Source organism: Cnephaeus nilssonii (assembly GCF_951640355.1).
Source record: "Cnephaeus nilssonii genome assembly, chromosome: 4".
In the NCBI taxonomy this organism is placed as follows: domain Eukaryota; kingdom Metazoa; phylum Chordata; class Mammalia; order Chiroptera; family Vespertilionidae; genus Cnephaeus; species Cnephaeus nilssonii.
The window spans coordinates 46,448,975-46,472,130 of NC_137075.1; the positions used below are offsets into that span (position 1 = coordinate 46,448,975).

General features: G+C 41.7%; 1 protein-coding gene across 1 annotated transcript; it reads right to left on the reverse strand.

Annotated features, from left to right (window-relative positions):
- Positions 1-4,415: 4,415 nt before the first annotated feature.
- On the reverse strand, positions 4,416-23,030 carry CATSPER2 (cation channel sperm associated 2; the record flags this gene model as incomplete). Its single annotated transcript, XM_079768024.1, has 12 exons — positions 22,523-23,030; positions 21,854-22,027; positions 21,613-21,681; positions 13,230-13,402; positions 12,299-12,454; positions 11,902-12,026; positions 10,241-10,419; positions 9,934-10,033; positions 9,547-9,612; positions 6,112-6,356; positions 5,603-5,770; positions 4,416-4,447 (listed from the first exon to the last, which is right to left on the reverse strand). Exons 1-12 carry the CDS (start codon positions 22,737-22,739, stop codon positions 4,416-4,418), a joined length of 1,704 nt encoding a protein of 567 aa, XP_079624150.1. The 5' UTR covers positions 22,740-23,030.
- Positions 23,031-23,156: the final 126 nt, after the last annotated feature.

Here is a 23,156-nt window from a genome sequence, read left to right on the forward strand (position 1 = left end):
TACTCAAAGACCAACTACTAGTGGATAGCATATGTAAGCTTTATTAAATAGTGTCCTGGTGCACAGATTTGTGCACATTGGAAGGAAATTAATTAGAAGGAATATTTTAATACTAGAGGCCCGGTGCATGAATTTGTGCACCAGTGGGGTCCCTCAGCCTGGCCTGCGGGATCGGACCAAAACCAGCTCTCCAACATCCCCCGAGTGGTCCCGGATTGCGAGAGGGTGCAGGCCAGGCTGAGGGACCCCACCGGTGCACAGTTGGGGCCAGGGAGGGACACAGGAGTTTGGCCATCTGGGGAGGGACTGAGGGAGAACTCCAGGCTGTGTCCAGACCATCTCCCTCAGTCCTGATCAGCTGAACCCCAGCAGCAAGCTAACCTACTGGTCGGAGCATCTGCCCCCTGGTGGTCAGTGCATGTCATAGCAAGCAGTTGAGTGGCCTTAGCATATCATTAGCTTTGATATTATGCTTTGATTGGTTGAATGGACAAATGGACAACCGAACATTTAGCATATTAGGCTTTTATTATATAGGATTGCTAGTCACATCTTGCTAATGAAAATAGGATTCTACTGAGTCTCCTATCTACCTACTCCAGGACTTCTGTGAGGATCAAATGCAATGAGGCACAGGAAAAAGCTTCACAAACATTTGATTAAACTATAAAATGTTTGCACCTGGCTATAAAGCAAGTAAGGTTCCTGAGCTGAAAAAACTCCATGGATGCTAGTTGGTAGGAAGAGAAAGCTGGGCGTTGCTACGTGATGTCATTACCTGGCACCCACAGTCACTGTTTCTGGGATGGGCTGGGCTGTGGGCCGCATTTTGCGCCATGGGGTCTTGGCAGCATTGGCTTTGGTTTGGTGGGGTGTCGCTTCAGGGTGGTGGTGGGGCCTGTGCCCCACTTGGGGGAAGCCGAGTGTTGGTTTGTCGGCACAGGTCTGTGGAGCCGTTTATTTTTAAATGGCCAGTACGTGTCATGACAGCTCCTGCATTGAGTGTCTACCCCCTGGTGGTCAGTGCATGTCATAGCTACTGGTCGGACTGACGGACATTTAGCCTTTTATAGATATCGATGCTTCCTTACTGTTTTATTGTTTACTAGAGGCCCAGCGCATGGATTCATGCACATTGAAAGAAAATTAATTAGAAGGTGGCCAGAGGGATGAGACTGGGTGAGACGGGCTGGACACACCCTGGAGCCAATCTTCCGAGTTCCCTCCCCAACCAGCCACACCTGGGGCAGCGCTGGGACTTGAAGGGTGTCTGTAGAATGAGTGGGATCCCTCCAGCAGGTGGGGTCCCTCAGCCTGGCCTGCAGGCATTGGGCTGAAACAGGCAGTCTGACATCCCGCAAGGGGTCCCAGAGTGCGAGAGGGCACTCTGCAAAGTTGCTGTCGCTCAGCAGCTCCTGAGCTCCTGTGTTGAGCATCTGCCTCTGGTGGTCAGTGTGCATCATACCTACAGGTCATGACCCTTTGGTGTGCAGGCCAAAACTCTAACCAGTTGGCCAGTCACTTAGCCTTTTATATATGTAGACTAGAGGACAGGTGCACGAAATAGTGGGGGTCCCCTCAGCCCAGCCTGCACCCTCTCACAATCTGGGACCACTGGCTTCTAACTGCTCACCAGAATGCCTGCCTGATCACCCCTAACTGCCTCCCTGCCAGCCTGATCACAACCTCTGCCTCCAGCCTGATTGCCCCTAACTGCCTCCCCCCCCCCCCCCCTTGCAGGCCTGGTTGCCTCCAACTACCCCCCCCCCCCCCCGCCAGCCTGGTCACCCCCAACTGCTCCCCCTGCTGGCCTGGTTGCCCCACGCAGCCTGCTGTTCAGTCGTCCATCTGGTTTTTCGGTCGTGACGGCCCCTGGCTTTTTATATATTAGTATTGTATTCTGCTTGCCAAGTTCAATGGATGTTCCAAACCAGATCTTATTGGACCATTCCTTCCTTGGAATTCTATTTTGGGGCCCTGGCTGGGTAGCTCAGTTGGTAAGAGCATTGTCCCAATATGCCAATGTTGTAGGTTTGATCCTTAGTCGGGGCCCATACAAGAAATATGCATATTTATGCAAAAATGCATAAATAAATGGAACAAATCAATATTTCTCTCTAAAATTAATAAATTAATAAATTTTTAAAGATATTCTGTCTTGCCTCTAGTGACATTACTCTAGAATGATTATCCTTCTGTCTCTTCAGCTCTTCCCTCTCAGGCTTCTTTGCTGGCTCCTCTTCCTCCTCCTATCCCTTAAATGTTCCAGCCTTCTTTTCTTATATTTGTACTTAGTGGAAATACTTTATCTGTAATTCTAGTTGACTCCTTTGGGGTATCTAGTTATACAATTATGTCTAAAAATAGTAGTTTTACTAGTTCTTTTTTGCAAATATTTATGCCATATTTCTTAAGACAAAATATTTAATACACGCCCTGGCTGGTGTTCTCAGTGGTTAGAGTTTTGGCCTGCACACCAAAGGGTCATGGGTTCAATTCCCAGTCAAGGGCACATACATGGGTTGCAGGTTTGATCCCATCCCGGTTGGGGCACATGAGGGAGACAACCAATCAATGTGTCTCTCTCACATCGATGTTTCTCTCTCTCTCTCTTCCCCCCTCCCTTTCAATTCTCTCTAAAAAAGCAATGGAGCCCAACCAGCATGGCTCAGTAGTTGAGTGTTGACCTGTAAACCAGTTCAATTCCCGATAGGGGCATGTGCTTGGGTTGAGGGCGGGCTTGATCTCCAGTTTGGGGTGTGTACGGGAGTAGCCAATCAATAATTCTCTCTCATCATTGATGTTTCTGTCTCTCTCTCCCTCTCCCTTTCTTTCTGAAATCAATAAAAATATTTTTAAAAGGATGTTTAATACAAAATTATATATTGACATTTGTTTTAAAAACGTTTTTGTTTCTCATTTTATGATGAATGACTACAATGCTTTTCCTTAGACATAATATTGGTTCTTGGTTTTAGATCATCTTTACTTCATTTTTTTTAACGGAGGCAAAATTTATTGAGAGAAACCAGTCCTGGAAAAGGTGCAGCTGGGGTTCCAGAAGCAGGCCAGTGTCCAGAGCTTCCTTTCCATGTTATAGTCAGGTGTTAAAATCTATTATTCCATGTGTGGAGTCCCACATGGCCATAAGCCACACAGGCACAGGGGAGCATGTCTCCTGCCACCAACCCAAGAATCTAGTGTGCCGGGGGTGGGGTGGAGGGCTACTTACTTCATTTTTAAAAACTGAGATATAATTCACATAACATAAAAAGTCACCATTTTAAAGTGTACAATTCAGTGTTTTTTATGTATGTATGAGTTAAGCACTCAAAAAGTGATAGAGTTTTAATAATAAACACTTGTAAAGACTTGAGTCATCCAACAATGGAATGGGATCCCCTGTAACCAGAAACATTAAGCATCAGCTGGATAATCCCCTTTTTAATGATGTTCTAAAACATGTTCCTGTTCTGATGGGAGCTAAACTCTGAGGTCCCTACTAACTCTAAAAATCTATGGGATGCTTACTGATTTGAACACTCCTGCTGTTAGGTCTAATCAAACAATCGAATTGATATCCCCTCCCCTGGGAAACTGACATTTAGATCATTTTGCAACCAACATTCCCTTTAACTTAGACCACATTCCATTTGCTAAGACCAGTAACTTTCCCCTCCGGACTTGCCCAGGACCCGGACCTGCCCAGAGGTATATCCCCCAAACACCCACCCCCCAAAAAAAGCACTTCTAAAGTCCTTTAAAATATCTGACTCCCCATCCCTGGGTGCTGGTGCCATTTTGGGGCTCAGCTAATCTGGTTTCCAGATGACCTAATAAATTTGTAACTATTTACCACTTTCGGCCTAGTGTGTTCCCCTTTGGTGACCCTAACACTACACAGTGGAATCACTGTGCTAAGCAATGGCAAGGAAATGGAATAAAGGACTCTCTTTTGGCCCCAGAAACAGGTGAAAATAATATTTGATTAAAGTTAACTGAACAGGGTAGAAGCAATGTTCCTAGAGTAGGCAATGGAAACAATAGTTCTCAATTAGTTACACTAATAGCTCCTGGAATCTCCTGTGCCCAACAGGAAGGAGACAGTGAAATTAGGACTCTATCAGGAAGCAGAGTTTGCAGAAAGGGTGGGAACCAAAGTTATAAAGTCAAGGAAAGAGTCAACCTGAGCAGCTGTGGAATGGGTAGAAAGCCAAAGGCCATAGGTCCCACTGGCATGTAAACTAACTTTTTTCACCTAATCTTATACCTTTCAATATCCCCTAGGTCTCAGAGATAGGCCATTAAGCAATTACCAGCAGTATTTATTAAACATTTATACTTTGAATTCTCTATTTCAAACTATTCCCTTCAATATCTGGTGCCAGAGATATCGAAGCCATCCATCATTGGCTTTACTTGTCTTCAAAGTTCATCAGTGCTTGCACTGTAAAGAAACAAACTGTGAGGATGGAGAGCTGAGAATATTCAGAACATACAAATGTTTGAAGTCTCTGCTTTTCTGGGTTCCCACACAAATTTTTACTAATGTTTACTTTTAATTAAGCCATGTGTTGCTTGTCAACTATAAATTGAAAAAAAATTAAGCCGTATGCACCTCTACTCTTTGCCATAGATGAATTAAAGAATCTGCCTTGCTATCTTATCTCTTTCATCCTGTTCTCCTCAGAGAACAAGTGAGAAGGCAAGGCTGAGGACAAGTGGAAAGAGCAAGATTAACCTTAGGCAACATTTTAAATTACATGAATGTCTATTTTGATATCCTGTTCTAAATCCCACATTCCAATGGTATAAATTTCTTTTAATGCCTGCCTGTGCCCACCACAAACACACATTCTGTTATTTTCACATTGAGTTGATTTCAACTAGGTATGAGGAAGATAACACTAATCCATATTAAATTGTAAAAAGGGCTCGTAACTCAGTGTTTACTTCTAGAGGGAAAATTTATTAATCCAAATTAATCTTCAAATGGTGAAAATTCAAGAGAGAAACTTAAGGAAAACAACTCTATTTAAATCACATACTTCTCTCTGCCTAAGCTGATACTAGAAGGCACTGAAAGGAAGATAAATCTATAATTCATAAACCTCTTTGAGAAGTTGAGAGTAGTGGGCATTTGTGGGATTTCTGCTCACTATCTAATCCCTACAGCTGTCAGGCATTATATATGCAACCTCAACAACTTGAGCCTAAGGCCCTACTGCTCAGGTCTAAAATGTGCCTTCAAAGAGAAGAAATGTACAAAAGGGGGTGGGTCACCAAAAATGAGTAAGAGCCCACCTTGTCTTAATTCCCAACAACTAGAACACTTTCCTCTTGGGAAATAAGCTCTAAGACATTAAAGGATTTAGGTGTCCCCTACTAAAGAAGCAAAATTGCCAGGTTCTCTCTAGAAGAAATTGGAACATATGTCCAGAGTGTAACATGTCAAACCAAGAATTTGCCTTTTCTAGGTGTCAGGTGGAAATTCACAAGCTGAGATATCAAAATAGTGGACACCCACTTGCTTATCCTCAGTTATATATGCTACTCCAATTGTACTTAACTCCTGGTCCCTATGAGTGCCCCAATTTCATACCTGCAAACTCTTGCAACCGCTTACGCTCCTCTAGGTTATACTGAAGCTTTTCTAGCAACTCAAAATACCGGAAGAGTGAATCTCTAGGCCAAACAATGCATTCATCCTGATCCATGTCCATCAACCCAGGCAGATTCTGGTGCACATGGGTCTCCCAGTCCAATTCACCTAGATGGAGGAATTCTTCTCAAAAACAAATAGATTTGTGGAAGTTGCAAAAGAACTGATAAATCCTATGGTGTGCGGGGGAGAAAGAAGGGATAAAAGTGGTATCAGGAAGCAGAGAAGAGGGTAACGGGTGCATTACTAAGAGACCACTTTTTACAATAAGCAAAGACAGCCACAACCACACTATCCAAAGTGAAGCAGAAGTACAGGGAAAATGAAGCACACAAAAAGTAAAATCAGACTGGTAGAGAAAATTGGGAAGTAGATATAGTGGGAGAGCTCTTAAGATTGGGATGTCTCCTAAAGGAGTCTGAATTCAAATGGAAGAACTCTCTGCTTACCAATAGAGTCAAAATTTCTGGATTCAGAAGAAGGGGAAAAGAGGGAAGGTGAAGGTTGGGAGGAAGCAGATGAGGAGGAGGAGGAGGAGGAGGAAGAGGAAGAGGAGGAGGAGAAGGGGGACTCTTCTTTTTTTGAGGAGAACTCTTTTTTTGACTCAGATGCTCTTGAATCTTCTTCAGAGGAACTGCTTTCAGACTCTTCTTTAAGACCTTCTTCTGATAAGCCCAAAGATTTCGCTTGTTGACTGGTATCTCTATAAGTGAATGAAGAAATTTTATTGCCTGAAATACATTTATGAGGTATGGTTAGCTCTTTCATTATTCTGGTACTGCCCCTAGCCATCTCTTAACACTGAGACTTAAGGCTATGAGAGCCAATCTGCTCATTGCATATACAAACTATTGTATATGCAAGCCCCAAATCTGAGCTTAAGCACTTCCAACCTCAAATATCCCATGTGCTATATATTTATTAGTGTCCCTCACCACATATCTCCTGTGCTCAATTTTACTCAGGCTTTCACATTCTACACACAACCTTATTTGCCAAGCTTTAGCTCCCCATTCCATAACCCTATGCCTATAACACCACAACTATAGCCTTTGCCCCCATGATTCTATCTCTTAATAGTAGAGGGCCCCAGGGCTCAGCTCTTGGTCTTTTATCTTCTCCATCTATCGTCACTCTTTGGTGATCTCATCTGAGTTTAAATGTCTACTAAATGCAAATTTAAACCTCTATTCCAGACCTCATTCCTCAATCCAGTCTAGTATATGCAACCTTGACTCACATATCATCACTTGAATTATAATAAACATATCAAATTTAACCAAAACTGAACTCTTTGTCCATCACATCTCTTCCACCAATAGCCTTCCTCATCTCAGCTAATTCATCCCACCAGTTGCTCAGGCCAAAACTTTGGAGTCATCTTGAACTCTTCTCTTATATACCACATCCAATCCATCACGAAGTTCTGTTAACTCTACCTTCAAAATACATCTTTTTTCACTGGCACCACGGGTACCACTCTGATCTGAGTCATTATCACCTCTTGCTTGGAGAGCAGTATAGCCTCCTAATTTCTCTCTCTGTTCCTTCCCTCATTCTTCTACAGCCTATCAACATAGTAACCATGGTGACCCTTCTTAAATGTAAGTCATTTCATGTCACTGCTCTGCTATGTTCCCCATTTCACTCAGAGTCAAAGCCTAAATCCCTGCACAGCCTTACAGAATAGGGTCCCCACTATCTCCTATCACTCTTCCCCTGTTCACTTTGCTGCAGTCACAATGGCTTCTTTGCTCTTTCTCAAACACATCAGGCATGGACCTCTGTACCAGCTGTTCCCTCTTCCTGGAACACTCGTCCATAGATATACACATAGTAACCCCCTCACCTAATCCAAGTCTTTGCTCAAATGTTACCATTTCAGTGTGGCCATATCAACTACCTTGTTTAAGATTACAACGGATCTGCAACCCCCACCCTGTATTCCAATCCCCCTTAACCTGTCCTACTTTTTTATGCTTATTATATTTTAACATATTAATATAGTTATTTAATACTAGAGGCCCGGTGCACGAAATTCGTGCATGGAGGGGGGTTGTCCCTCAGCCCAGCCTGTACCCTCTCCAATATGGGACCCCTCAAGGTATGTCCGACTGCCCGTTGGTGATCTCATCTGAGATTAGGGACACTAATAAACGGGCAGTAGGACATCCCTCTCACAATCCAGGACTGCTGGCTCCCAACTGCTTGCCTGCCTGCCTTCCTGATTGCCCCCTAACCACTCTGCTGCCAGCCTGTTTGCCCCCAACTTCCCTCCTCTGCCGGCCTGGTCACCCCAACTGCCCTCTCCTGCAGGGTTGATCACCTCCAACTGCCCTCCCTTGCAGGCCTGGTCTTTCTCAACTGCCCTCCCTTGCAGGCTGGGTGCCTCCCAACTGCCCTCTCCTGCTGGCCATCTTGTGGTGGCCATCCTGTGTCCACATGGGGGCAGGATCTTTGACCACATGGGGGCAGCGATATTGTGTGTTGCAGTGATGATCAATCTGCATATTACTCTTTTATTAGATAGGATAGAGGCCTGGTACAGGGGTGGGGGCCAGCTGGTTTGCCCTGAAGGGTGTCCCGGATCAGGTGGGGGTTCCCTTGGGGCGTGGGGCAGCCTGAGCGAGGGGCCTGTGGTGGTTTGCAGGCCAGCCACGCCCCCTGGCAACCCAAGCAGAGGCCCTGGTATCTGGAATTTATTTTCCTTCTACAATTGAAACTTTGTAGCTTGGAGCAGAGCCAAGACTGGGGCTCCCTCTGAGGCCGGCAGCCATTTCTGTTGGGGTTATAATTGAAACTTTGTTGCCTTAAGTGGGTGAGCCCGGCCAGGGTGTGCAGAAAGCTTTGCTTCCCCTGTTGCCGGCGGCAATCCTGGCCTGCTCTCTCAAGCTCCAATCTGCCACCATTTGTTTGAACTTATTTACCTTCTATAATTGAAACTTTGTAGCTTGAGTGGAGGCTTAGGCCTGGCAAGGGCAGGCGGAAAGCTTGGCTTCCTCTGTTACCTAGGAAACCTTGCTCTCTGTGGCTGTAGCCATCTTGGTTTGGGTTAATTTGCATGCTCGCTCTGATTGGCTTGTGGGCATAGCTTGTGGGCGTGGCTTGTGGATGTGTTGGAGGTATGGTCAATTTGCATATTTGTCTATTATTAGGTAGGATGTTCATTATTTATTGTCTCTTTCCCCTAACTACTATGTAAGCTACATGAGAGCAGCATTATTGCCTTTTTTTTTTTTTTAATCCTCACCTGAGGATATTTTTCCATTGATTTTTTTTAGAGAGAGTGAAAGGGAGAGGAAGAGAGAGAGAAATATCTATGTGAGCAAAATACATTGATTGGTTGCCTCCCACATGTGCCCCAACCAGGCCCAGTGATGGAGCCTGCAACCAAAGTACGTGCCCTTGACCATAATCGAACCCTGGATGCTTCAGTCTGAGGGCCAACACTTTATCCATTGAGCCAAACTGACTCCCTCTGGAAGTTCTAGGGGAGAAGGTTCCTTGCTTCTTCTAGCTCTGGCAGTTAGTTGCCTAGCATTCATTGGCTTCTATTGACTTGTAGATGCATCACTCCAATCTCTACCTCTGTCTTCACATCTCCTTCTCCTATTCTCTCTGTCTTCTCCTCTTCTGTATCTGATAAGGACCCTTATCACTGGATTTAGGGTCTACCTGGGTAATCCCATCTCAAGATCCTTAACTTAATTACATCTGCAAAGACCCTTTTCCCTAATAAGGTCATGTTCCCAGGTTCTGGGGGTTAGGACATGGGCGTACAATCAATAGTTATTGAATGAATGAATGCCCTCTCAAAGCCAATTTTAATCTCTGGTTTTCTACCCTCTCCTCCTTCATGTGTGTCCATCCCAGTTCATGTATACACTCCTAACCTGCTTTCCATTTTGCTATTGCTTGACCTCAGTGCATCAGGGGACAGGTTTTGTCTCCTGCAAAGAAAAAAACACAGAAGAGTGAAGAGAGTTATAGTGAAGCAGGAATTTAATGAAGAAAAAAGAAAATAATTCATATCATAAAATAAAGAAAACTAAGTGGAGAGAACAAATTGTGGTAAAGGGGTGAAGAAGAGTAGGGACATCCCCAACAGTAGATAAAGAATCAGGCAATATTCTAGAGGTGGGGCATTCTAACCCTTGGGCAAATCTTCTGTCCCAAGGGGAAGATGGAGTCAAGGCCAAAGAATAAAAACAGGGAATGAGATCAGAAAACCTTTGAGAACTGAAGTTGGGTTTGAAAATGAAGAGGCAGACCTCTGGATAATCTGCCGCTTGAATATGCTGGCTTTGTGCTGAACTTCCAGATGTGTCATCTCTTCATTCAGCTCGTTCCTGATAGTCTGAAAGTTAGTAACTGACCCAAAGGGCCATTAGGAGTTGAGAATGTGACTAGACCTAAGGAGAGGACTTAGGTGGGGAGAAACCAAGTGAAATATTCATATAGGCCCCAAGCCTTCCTGCAATATCAGGTTCTCTCGCTCCATAGTCCACCAATATTAGCTTTCACTCTAATTTCTTCCCAACCACCCCTCCCATCAAGTCTTACCTCTTCTATGCTTACCCATCATTGCTACTATGATATTTCGAAAGACAATGGAACCAAGTAACAACGAAAGGATGACATAGATGCTGCTGAAGGTTCGGCTGACTTCAGGCACCTTCCATGTGTCCTGAAGCAGTGCATACCAATGATCCAGGGTGAAGAGAATGAACACTGTCACTAGGGAATTCAAGAGATCCCTAAAGAAAAAAGGTGTGTGTATAGATAAAACAGAAATCTAAATCTCTCAGACAGTTTCATTCTCACTTTTTCCCTTCATTCTCACTCTTCCTAGTAAAGCAACCTAAGAGCATTTCTTTATAGTTTGCTCTGACTCTGGCTTCTTTTCTACTGTGCTCAATTTTTTTAGCTAATCATTCTTCAGTTTGAGGTTGTTTTATTAGGTTTTCCTTTATCGTGAATAATTTATGAATTTCAAATACTGTTCCATTAGTACCTGAGACATAGTATGTACTCAATAAATAGGTACTGCCTTAGCCGGTTTGGCTCAGTGGATAGAGCGTTGGCCTGTGGACTGAATGGTCCCAGGTTCAATTCTGGTCAAGGGTATGTGTCCGGGTTGCTGGCTCCATCCCCAGTAGGGTGCGTGAAGGAAGCAGCCCATCGATGATTCTCTCTCATCATTGATGTTTCTATCTCTCTCTCCCTCTCCCTTCCTCTCTAAAAGCAATAAAATATATATATTTTAAAAATAAATAGGTACTGACTGAATTTGTAAAAATTGAACGGACTACCAATTATGTATCATTTTTTTGTAAGCTCATTCTCCACTGTCCTACTTACTTCACCTAACAGAAGAGCACTTACAAATTTAGCAAACATCATTCCTATTTAGTTTGTTGGTATGGACTGATAGGCAAGTAAATGAATGGATTTGTGATATAAACATATGATCCCAAATAATAAATGATAATGAATATATCACAAAAACTCTCAGGAACATATTTAAAATTTCCTTCTTTCCTTCTTAGTCCTCTATATACAATTTGTTGGAACTATCAAAGCCTGAATAGGATAAACAGGACTTTCCTAACTTGTACTCTTACAAAATTACTAAGAGAGACCTGAGAGGTGCTGACAAGTTTAGATTCCAATTCGTAAATATTATCACCTCTAAATCCAAATTGATTTTCTACTAGTAATCAGTGTTCTCTAGGCAAAGATCTTAACAGGATTTTACTTTTGAATGAGTATAGGTGTGTGCATGAGTAATCCCCACACCTAGAAATTGGGGTAAAACTAGTGAGCATGTTTGACAGTGATATTTATTATCACAATGTGTGTAAGGATTCTTAAATGCATTCTAAGTGCTTAAATGCATTACCTCATTTACCCCTACACTCTTATTCTCATTTTTCAAAAGAGGTACTTGAGGCATAGAAACCAGGACTTAACCACTGGAATATACTGCCATTTAAAGATGGTTGATGAAGGTGCATATGAATTTGCAAAACCCACAGCAAATCCGGTAGCTGCGCTATCCTCACAATCAGAGTGAATACCACTAACTATTCCTTTACTTTCTCTTTGCCTCTCCTTACTGTGTTCTATTCCAATTTTTTTTACAATAGACTATACTTTTGTATTACTTATAACTTTAGCTTCCCGGTTTCTTGCTCAAATTCTCTCCCCCTACCCAGGCTTCTCCCAGTCCTGCCTACGAGAAGAATTCTTGGTACTCCAGGTCCTGGCGAGTTGAACGGGTATAATCCTCGAAGAAGTAGACACCAGCCACAGCAAAAATGTAGAAGAAGATGATCAGCAACAACAGAAGGAACGTCATGCTCTAGAGGCCATGACTTAAGTTAGTGCTGGACCAGACAAGGCTGATTTCCACCTATAGCCCAGTCAAGCCCACCCTGGCAACGCCCCAATAAACCCTCACTTCGCCTTGAGCCCAGCCATCTTAGTCCACAGCAGCGTGACCACAGCCCTTTCTCATCCAATAACATATCTCAGGATCTTTCATTGCCTTCTTTGTCCCACCCAGACTTGTCTCATGTAACCCCCATGTTTGTCCACCTTGCCCACCTGGTTTTGCTGCTACAGTCAAATCACCTTAAGGGCCCTGACCAGGGCCAAAATAATGACTCGAACTTGACGGAATCGTGTAAAGAGTTTGAGAGACCTTAGAACCCGGCAAATCCTCAGCAACTGGAGCCATACAGACTGGCCTGCTACCCCTGTCAGCACCACAATCTCAGGAAGCAGGGACTGTGGGAAACACAAAGATTATGAGTAAAATATACCCAAAAGCACCCACACAGTTGTTCCTTCGTTATCTGGTCTTTTTCATAGTTCCTTGGGCATTATCCCTTGAATAACATTCTCTGGTGGTTGTTTCCTACTTGGTCCTTCTATACTAAATTACTTAAACTCTATACTTCAATTTGCTCATACATAAAACGGGGATAGCCCTAGCCAGTTTGGCTCAGTGGATAGAGCGTCAACCTGCAGATGATTTAGGTCAAGGGCACATACCTTGGTTGCAGGCTCCTCCCCAGCCAGGGCCCTGGTCAGGGCTCGTGCAGGAGGCAACCAATCAATGTGTTTCTCTCACATCAATGTTTCTCTCTGTCTTTCCCTCTCTCTTCCATTCTCCCTAAAAATTAATGGAAAAGTATCCTCGGGTGAGGATTAACAAAAAAATTAAAAATAAATAAAGAGGGGATTAACAGTGCCTATCTCATTGGGTTGTTGTGGAGTTCAAATGAGAAAATACATGTGAACAGTGCTTGGCACTTTTTAAGTGCTCATTAACTGGTAGACATTATTGTTGGGGTTAATGTTGGGGTTAGATTCTGCCTTGCTCCTAATATCAATTCCTGCAATGAATTAATTTTAGTTTTAAAAGAGGGGGGGAGGAAGTTAGATACATTTCTATTTGTTTCTTCCTGTGATATAATTATCTTAACTTTTCTTGTCATTTTGATTCACCTAGGCACATTTCTCAGCCCACTAAACTAATCCTCAGGATATCTATCCTTACCAATATGGTAACAACAAAATCAAAGACATTCCAGGAATTCTTCCAGAAGAGGGAAAAGCTGGATAGCCACATAAGAAAGATCTCCAAGATGAAAACAAATAAGATGAACCAAGCTGCCACCTCCAGAGTCAGCTTCAGTGGCCACAGTTTGGTATTTGAGGACTCAAGCAATTCTGTGAGAATAGAGCAAAGGATGAATAAAGGTTAGGGAAGTGGGAAGCTGAATGATAGAGAATGATTACAACCTGTTATAAACCACAGTTGTGCCCACTGCTATTACACTTTTTAGTTTCTCTAAACACTGTGGTTATTTCAACCTGTAAAACACAGGGATGGACAGAATCAAACATGAAAAATAGCTGCGACTCATCTCTCCTGCTGGTATGGATATGCCTAATAGCTGCCTATTAGTCACTGCCTTCCCACTCTGGGATAACACAAATTCATCTCTTAACTACCACCAATCCTATCTGCTCTACTGTTAACCCCCTTCCCATCTTAAATTTCACAAAGAAGCAATGAGCCTTGAGAACAGAATGAAAATGTAGGGCCATGATATATATTAAGTGCTTTATAAGGGATATAGAAACAAGAAGCCAAATTCATGGGGTATATTGAATCAGAACAAGAAATTGCTTGGTTCTTCGTTAGTTGATTTTGTTTTGTTTTTTAGTTGCCTTTTCTTTCTTTCTTTTTTTTTTTAGAGAAAAAGAGGTGGTGGGGAAGGAGAAAGAGAGAAAGAAAAACATTGATTTTGTAGTTCCACTCATTCATGTATTCATTGGTCAACTCTTCTAGGTGCCCTAAGCAGGGATTGAGCCTACACCCTTGATGTAACAGGATGCTAATCTAACCAACTGAACTACCTAGCCAGGGTTATTTGCTAGCTTTTAAAACTTACCCTTTCTTCTATAAAATTTATTTTGTTCTGCAAAGCAAATAGAATCCTTTACTTTCTTTCTAGAATCCTATTATTTGCTAACTGCTTTTCCTTAACTCATTGCCTTAATCTTTCAACCTTCTTCATCTCTTTTATACATTTAGTGAATGTATATCATGCTATTAAAAAAAACACATTGAGATTAAAATAGACTTAAAAGCTAAAAAATTTAATATGTTTCCTTTTGAAACAGAATACTCTGAGAGCCTGCAAATGCACTATGACTGATATGCTTGGCAGTTAATGGAGATCAGAAGAGCATACTCAATCATCCTGAAGAACACAACTGCTGTGTAAATTGTGACACACAGTTTTAAATTGTTATTGCTTTTAGTAATATGATGGCTAATTATATCCATATTTTGTTGGAAATAAGGGCTATTCATACTTGCAATGTGTTACTATCAAAGAAAATGAATCAAATCTTCTTTCTTCTCTCTTATCATTCAGAAACAAAATACAAAAATTATAAAAATAAACAATAAATATCATTGTGAAAGTTGATTTTTTTCTATTTTTTATGCCCTATCACATTTCTATCTACATTTTAACATATATCACATGTATCTAACATATAATACATAATGTTGTAAGCCTGAAACTAATATTATATGTCAATTATAGCTCTATTAAAAAAACAGCCTAGCCAATGTGGCTCAGCGACTGAGTGTTGACCTATGAACCAGGAGGTCATGGTTCAATTCCTGGTCAGGGCACATGCCTGGGTTGCAGGCTTGATCCCCAGTGTGGGATGCGCAAGAGACAGCTGATCAATGATTCTCTTTCATCACTGATGTTTCTATCTCTCTCTCCCTCTCCCTTCCTCTGAAATCAATAAAAAAAAATTAAAAAATAATAATTAAATTAAAAACTACATAGCCCTGACTAGTTTGGTTCAATGGTTGGAGAGTCAGCCCAAGGACCAAAGGGTCATGGATTCAATTCCCAGCAAAGGGCATGTACCTCGGTTGCAGGTTCAATTCTCAGCCCTATTGGAGGAGGAAGGCAACCAGTCAATGTGACTCTCTCACATCAATCTCTCTCTCTCTCTCTCTCTTACTCACTCTTTCTCTCTCTCTCTTTCCCTCTCCTTCACCCCCTCCTCCCTCCCTTCCACTCTCTCTAAAACTCAATGGAAAAAAATATCCTTGGGTGAGGATTTAAAAAAAGGATAGACTGATAGATAGATGATGGATATCTAAATAAATAGATAGGTAGATAGATGGATATTCAAGTACTATAACAAAGAATTAAAAATTCAAAACTCAGGAAACAATAGGAAGAGACAGTCTCTTCCTATTCATCTAGAATAAAAAAAGACCCTGAATAGCCACAGCAATCCTGAGAAAGAAGAAAAAAGTAGATGGGATCTCAATACCAGATTTCAAGCTGTATTACAAAGCCACTGTTCTCAAAACAGCCTGGTACTGGCACAAGAACAGACATATAAACCAATGGAATAGAATAGAGAATCCAGATATTGACCCAAACCACTATGCTCAATTAATATTTGACAAAGGAGGCATGAACATACAATGCAGTCAAGACAGTCTCTTTAACAAATGGTGTTGGGAAAATTGGACAGATACATGCAAAAAAATGAAACTAGATCACCAACTTACACCATACACAAAAATAAACTCAAAATGGATACAGGACTTAAGCATAAGACGGGAAACCATAAAAATACTAGAGAAATCCACAGGCAGCAAAATCTCGGACATATGCCGAAAGAACTTCTTCACTGATACTGCTCCTAGGGCAATGGAAGCTAAAGAGAAAATAAACAAATGGGATTACATCAAAATAAAAAGCTTTTTCGCAGCAAAAGAAACCATCAACAAAACAACAAGAAAGCCCACTGTATGGGAGAACATATTTGCAAATGTTATCACTGATAAAGGTTTAAACTCCAACATCTATAGGCAACTTATACAACTTAATAAAAGGAAGATAAATGATCCAATAAAAAAAATGGGCAACGGACCTAAATAGAATCTTTTCGAAAGAAGACAAAAGGAAGGCCAAGAGACACATGAAAACATGTTCAAAGTCACTAATTATCCGAGAGATGCAAATCAAAACGACAATGTGGTACCATCTCACACCTGTCAGAATGGCTATCATCAACAAATCAACAAACGACAAGTGTTGGCAAGGATGCGGAGAAAAAGGTACCCTCGTGCACTGCTGGTAGGAATGCAGACTGGTGCAGCCACTATGGAGAACAGTATGGAGTTTCCTCAAAAAACTAAAAATGGAACTCCCATTTGACCCAGTAATCCCAACTCTAAGGAATATATCCTAAGAAACTAGAAACATCTATCAGAAAGGATATATGCACCTCTATGTTCATAGCAGCACAATTTACAATAGCTAAGATTTGGAAACAGCCTAAATGCCCATCAGCAGATGACTGGATCAAAAAACTATGGTACATCTACACAATGGAATACTATGCTGCCATAAAAAAGGAATTCTTAGCATTTGCAGCAACCTGGATGAAACTGAAGAGCATTATGCTAAGTGAAAGAAGCCAGTCAGTGAAAGAAAAATACCACATGATCTCACTCATTTGTGGATAATAAAGAACTTTATAAACTGATGAACAAAAAGATAGATACAGAGGCAGTAAAGCATCAAACAGACTGTCAAATTACAGCGGGAAGGTTAGGGAGAGGTGGGGGAGATAAGAGATCAACAGAAGGTCATGTATGCATGCATATAAGCATAACCAATGGACGCCAAACATTGGGGGGTGATGGCATGTATGGGACTGGGAAGGGGCAATGGTAAGATATGTACACATATAATACTTTAACCTTTTGCACTCGGATGTCGAGTGTGACTCAACATGGTTAGCATCGGTAGCAGCTCTTTTTATACTCTTTGAATGTATCAATAATTTGAAATATAAAAAAATCCAAATAAATAAGTTTGTATGAAAAGAAACTCCAGTTTTTATTCTACTGCCGCGCTTTGTAAAATCTGGGGTATTTAAAAAATTAAATCCCGAGTAGAATAAAGGAATCGAGAAAAAAGCAAGCGAGTGCAAAGGGTTAATAAAAAAATGGAAAAAAATTTAGAACTCAATATATCAACTGCATATAGCCAAGATGAATCCTTATTCAAGTTGTTAGAGAAATAAAACTGTTTAAAAAAATAAAACTATATAATACAAAATATATATTTGATCCCAAAGTCAAACTTAATGTTATTTAAAAATTCATTTGTACACAAACCATATATTTTCTTTAAGAATAGCATGAAACACTTATAAAGTGGCAAAAGTAAAAATTTGTTCATATTTTTAAAATTATATAAATGTTAAAAACAATATTTAATATACTAGTCTAAAATATTATTTTTACTTCAACTTGCTTCTTTATATCACATAAAAATAATTGATTAAAATGCCTAAGGAAGCTCTGGTTGGTGTGGCTCAGTGGTTGCGCATCATCCTATGCACCAAAAAGTCACAGGTTCAATTCCGGGTCAGGCACATCCCTGAGTTGTAGGCTTGATCCCCAGTAGGGGTTGTACAGGAGGCAGCCAATGTTTCTCTCTCTCTCCAAATCAATAAAATAAAAAAACTTGTGGGGGAAAATGGGAGATATTTGCAATACTATCAAAGATGATAAATATATTTTTAAAAAACGCCTAAGGAGAGAAACCAAGATGGCAGCATAGGTAAGCAGCTAAACTGCTGCCTCGCACAACAATTTCAAAACAACAACTAAAAGACAGAATGGACATCATCCAGAACCACAGGAAAGCTGGCTGAGTGGAAATTCTACAACTAGAAGGAAAGAGAAAAGCTCACGGATCAGAGGAACCGCAAAGAGCTGAGGTACGGAGACACACGTGCAGAGAGGAAGGGCGGCTGAGTGCCTGGCTGGCTTTCTCTGGTGGGAGGGGAAAGGAAGTCCCCGACTGCACTGAACCCTAGTTCCGGCCAAAACCCCTTGGACCCGGGCTCATACGGGGGGAGTCTGGACTGTCAGAGAGAAAGGCACATGGAGACTCGGAGACTCAGGGGAGCCGCAGCGGGCAGGGGTCTAGAGATGCGTGCGTGTGAGTGCGCAGAGAGGACTGACTGTGGAGGTTGCCGTGAGCTTTCCATAGTGGAAGGGAGTCAGAAGCTCCTGACTGCACTGAAACCCAGTTCTGGTTGAGCCCCTGGGGTCCCACGCTCTTACAGGGGGAATCTGGACTGTCAGGCGGAAACTCAGGGGAGCCACGGAAGACAGAGGTCTGGAGGTGCGTGCGCAAGGGCAGGGGTGATGGGAAGCCAAGACTGTCTGCTCAGCCCTGAGACCCCGCCCCATCCAAGCTGAGCACAGAGGCTTTTGCAATTTTGCAAGTCTGGTCCTATAAGGCTGTCTCCAATACAGAAAGTCTCCTGGTGTAGACACAGCTGATACTCACAGCCAATTGGCCTGGAGGTCAATTCCTCCCAGTGATACCAACAACAATCAAGGCTTAACTACAACAAGGCTGTACACACAGTCCACAAAGGGGTGCACCAAGAGTGTCCACCTCAGGTAACTGGGAGGCTGACCCACTGGGCCATATAGGAAACCTAGCACACAAAGCTAATCTACCAACTCAGGGAAGCAGCGAAAATGTGGAGGCAAAGAAACAGACCACAAATTAAAGAAATGGAGGAGAGCCCTGACTGGTTTGGCTCAGTGGATAGGGTGTCGGCCTGCGGACTGAAGGGACCCAGGCTCGATTCCGGTCGGGGGCATGTGCCTTGGTTGTGGGCGCATCCCCAGTGGGGTGTGTGCAGGAGGCAGCTGATCAATGTTTCTCTCCCATCGATGTTTCTGGCTCTCTATCCCTCTCCCTTCCTCTCTGTAAAAGATCAATAAAATATATTTTTTTAAAAAGAAAGAAATGGAGGAGAACAAACGACTGGATATAGAATTCAAAACCACGGTTATAAGGTTTTTCAAGAATTTCCTAGAAAAGGCCAATAAATTTAGCCAGACCCTCGAGAATATGAAAAAGGACCAACTAGAAATTAAACATACACTGACTGAAATAAAAAATATTATACAGAGACCCAACAGCAGACTAGAGGAACGCAAGAATCAAATCAAAGATTTGAAATACAAAGAAGCAAAAAACACTCAACTGGAAAAGAAAAAAGAATCCAAAAAGTTGAAGATAGCGTAAGGAGCCTCTGGGACAACTTCAAGCGTACCAACATCCGAATTATGGGGGTGCCAGAAGAAGAGAAAGAGCAAGATACTGAAAACCTATTTGAAGAAATAATGACAGAAAACTTCCCCCACCTGGTGAAAGAAATAGACTTACAAGTCCAGGAAGTGCACAGAACCCCAAACAAAAGGAATCCAAAGAGGACCACACCAAGAACCATCATAATTAAAATGCCAAGGGCAAAAGACAAAGAGAAAATCTTACAAGCAGCAAGAGAAAAACAGTTAATTACCTACAAGGGAACACCCATACGATTGTCAGCTGATTTCTCAACAGAAACCATGCAGGTCAGACGAGAGTGGCAAGAAATATTCAAAGTGATGAACAGCAAGAACCTACAACCAAGATTACTCTACCCAGCAAAGTTGTCCTTCAGAATGGAAGGTCAGATAAAGAGCTTCACAGATAAGAAAAAGCTAAAGGAGTTCATCACCACCAAACCAGTATTATATGAAATGCTGAAAGGTATTCTTTAAGAAGAGAAAGAAGAAGAAAACAGTAAAGATAAAAATTATGAACAACAAATACATATCTATCAACAAATGAACCTAAAAATCAAGTGAATTAAAATTCTGAGGAACAGAATAAATTGGTGAATATAATAGAATCAGGCACATAGAATGGGAGGGGATTGATAATTCTCAGGGGGAAAGGGGCATGGGGGATGCAGGAAGAGACTGGACTAAAATCGTACACCTATGGATGAGGACAGTGGCGGGGATGAAAGGGCAGAGGGTGGAGTGGGAACCGGGTGGAGGGGAGCTATGGGGGGGAAAAGGAGAAACAATTATAATAATCTAAACAATAAAGATTTATTAAATTATAAAAAATAAAAAACGCCTAAGGAGATTTTAAAGATTATATATGCATTACTGGGAAACAAAATTACAAAACCAAAAAAAGATTAGGGAGCTTTGATCTAGAAATCTGATTGTTAATAACTATTTTTTTTCCTATCTTTAACAACATTCTTTGTGTTCTGGAAAATTGTTTTTTTAAAAGACTAAACAAAGTTTTAATGTTTATCACATGAATTAATCCGTTCAAAGAAATGTTATTCACAAATAATTATTCCTCCTGCCTTTCTACCATGAGAATCTATATTATGAAAACCCAGTAGCCCTAACACTGTAACGACCTAAGACCAGTCACCAGGAGGCTGCGTGTGCAGCACGAGGGAGGGGGGTGGGTCTGGGGCTCTGTGATTTTGCGTGCTGGGTCATCAGTGTACTTAATAAAATACAACTTTCTTCTCAGGCAATCTACCTATCTTCTGGCACAGTGATCAACTTTCATTTCTTTTCTTTTTTTTTTTTTTTTTTTTTTTTTGGAGTGGGCACCCGGATCTGAACCGGATTATGTTTCATATTCAGCCATCTTACCAAACAGAATGGTTAGTGCTATTATTTTTTTATTTGCTCATCAGATGCAGGGAATCTTGTACATTTACTGCTACTTACTTTATTCCAAGGCTTAAGACTATATCTCTATCCTCACAAGGCAAATACATAACAGGAGGAAATAAAACACTTCAAAGTATATATAATATACTGTACTGATCAATAACATCAATCATTGTGGTGTAAATATCTTTGACCTAATTGCATTAAAAGACAGTTTTAAAGTAGAAAACTTCTCCAAAACAAGTGAGAATGAAACAAGGAAGTGAGTACTTCCACTGTCCTTTATCCTTTCTGATCAGTTTGTTTGAGATGATAGTCAAATGAGCACACTGATTCTCCAGATTTCTTTTATTGTTAATACATTTCATATAATTTATGACTGGTTTTAGAGTTATTTACTCTTTTTTTAGAGTTATTTACTCTTTAATATCTTACTTGTACCTAACTTTTTATACTTTGTGAGCTTTCTTATTCATACTTAATCTTTCTATACATCCTTATAAAAATGTGAATATTGGATCACTCACAATAGGCACCAATATCTCTAATAGGAAAGGTTAATTCAAACAAATGTAGACCAAACTGACACAAGAAATATAACCGGTCTTCCCATCTCCAGTTCCTTGTTGAGTCTATTACACCCTACCTCTAGGGTGAGACTACCTTATATCTACCACACTCTCAAAAGCCCTCCAAATGTATCTAGATCTTAGCAGTTTGCCTATCACAATTCAAATGACATTACAAATGTAAAATAATCAACTTAAAGGAAAAATGACTTCCACCCACTTACTCTTTCAATGTCAATCCTCACCTATTTCCACCATCAGTACAATTGTATTCAGAAATATGAGGAATATGATGAAGTTTGTGAAGAGAGGACCTGTTTTCTCTTAAGGAAACATACATAGTGGAGTTCTTTGATTCATGCAGGCGAAATAATAGGGGCAAGAATAGAACCAGTGAGATTGAGAAGAAAATGGGGTTTGGAAAGAGAAAAAGAAGGTCATAAGGTTGATGGTGAGGCAAGAAAAAACAGTGGTATGAAAGGATACACTCAAGGACCCATCCAGCCCACAAAGAAAGAGGTGGCCTCCAACTGTAGCGCACTGCAAGCCTGCTCATCAGTCTTCGACCATATGTGATCTGTTCTACGTGACGAGGCTTTATGGAGAAGCGCACAAGCTGGTGTTGATCTCCTAACATAAGTTTCTTCTGATGGGAAGGATCTACACCAGAAATAAAAAAGGGTCAGTAGATAATTATAAAGAGACGTTTGAGGGGAGAGAAGGTATGAAGAGCAGGTAGGATTGGGGGCAGGAGTACTGATTACGTAAGGGGCACCCTAGTGGTGGCGCTTGCCTTGCCGCTCCTTCTCACAGCAACTAATATTAGTTTGAAGAGCTAATGTATTGCTTAGGATCAATACTGCCCAAGAATAAAGACAGCAGGTACAATTCTTTACGTTTTAAATGTCTTTGGTAAAAACTTCCACAACCGTCAGGGATAGTAGGCCTAAAAGTAGCATGGGTTTTATCGCCTGGATTCAAATACTTTTATTTTTAAAACCTTTGATTTATCAAGTTTGGTGTAACCTCCAAACTAACAACCATAACAATCTCCCCTGAATTTTCTACCCTTAAAATTGTCTGTCTGCTTCCTATGCTTTGGAGAGTGTGGATGGGAGCCTTAAGTTTCTCCTCGTGAAGAAACAGGCTGCTGACCAATTATCTCTCGGATTGTGTGCCGTGGCACTGCCTGGCTCAAGCCTTGCAGATGCTCGATGAGAGAGAAGGTATCAATGAGACGAGAACGAATGGCATCAGCTCTGGGCAGCTGGATGTGTCCCTCGGGGTTGTAAGTGGCCATGTCTGTTGAGAAAATGGAAAAATCAAATATCATTCCATTCTTGGAGTTGCATCCAAGATCAGGGGTTTTCATCCCCTCCTCCCACTCTCTTCGCCCTTAAGAATACAAACACATTGTACCAAGACTCAAGGTGTTTGTTTTTTTTGAGACAAAAGGCGACAGGAGTCCTAAGAGAATATTGCATCGTTGACTAGCTTCCGGGCACCTTCACTTGTGTGACGGCATTTCTCATTACAAGCAGCAGCCACAAGGGTAGGTAGGCGTCCCGGGGTTGGACAAAGAGGAATTCGGGCACTACCTGGACCCGAAGGAACCAGGCAAGGCAAGGAGGTGGAGCAGTGGGAGGGCTCCGGGCTGCCCCAAAATAAAAAGCAAGTTCAGCCCTGACCGGTTTGGCTCAGTGGATAGAGCATCAGCCTGCGGACTGAAGGGTCCCAGGTTCCATTCCGGTCAAGGGCATGTACCTTGGTTGTGGGCACATCCCTGGTG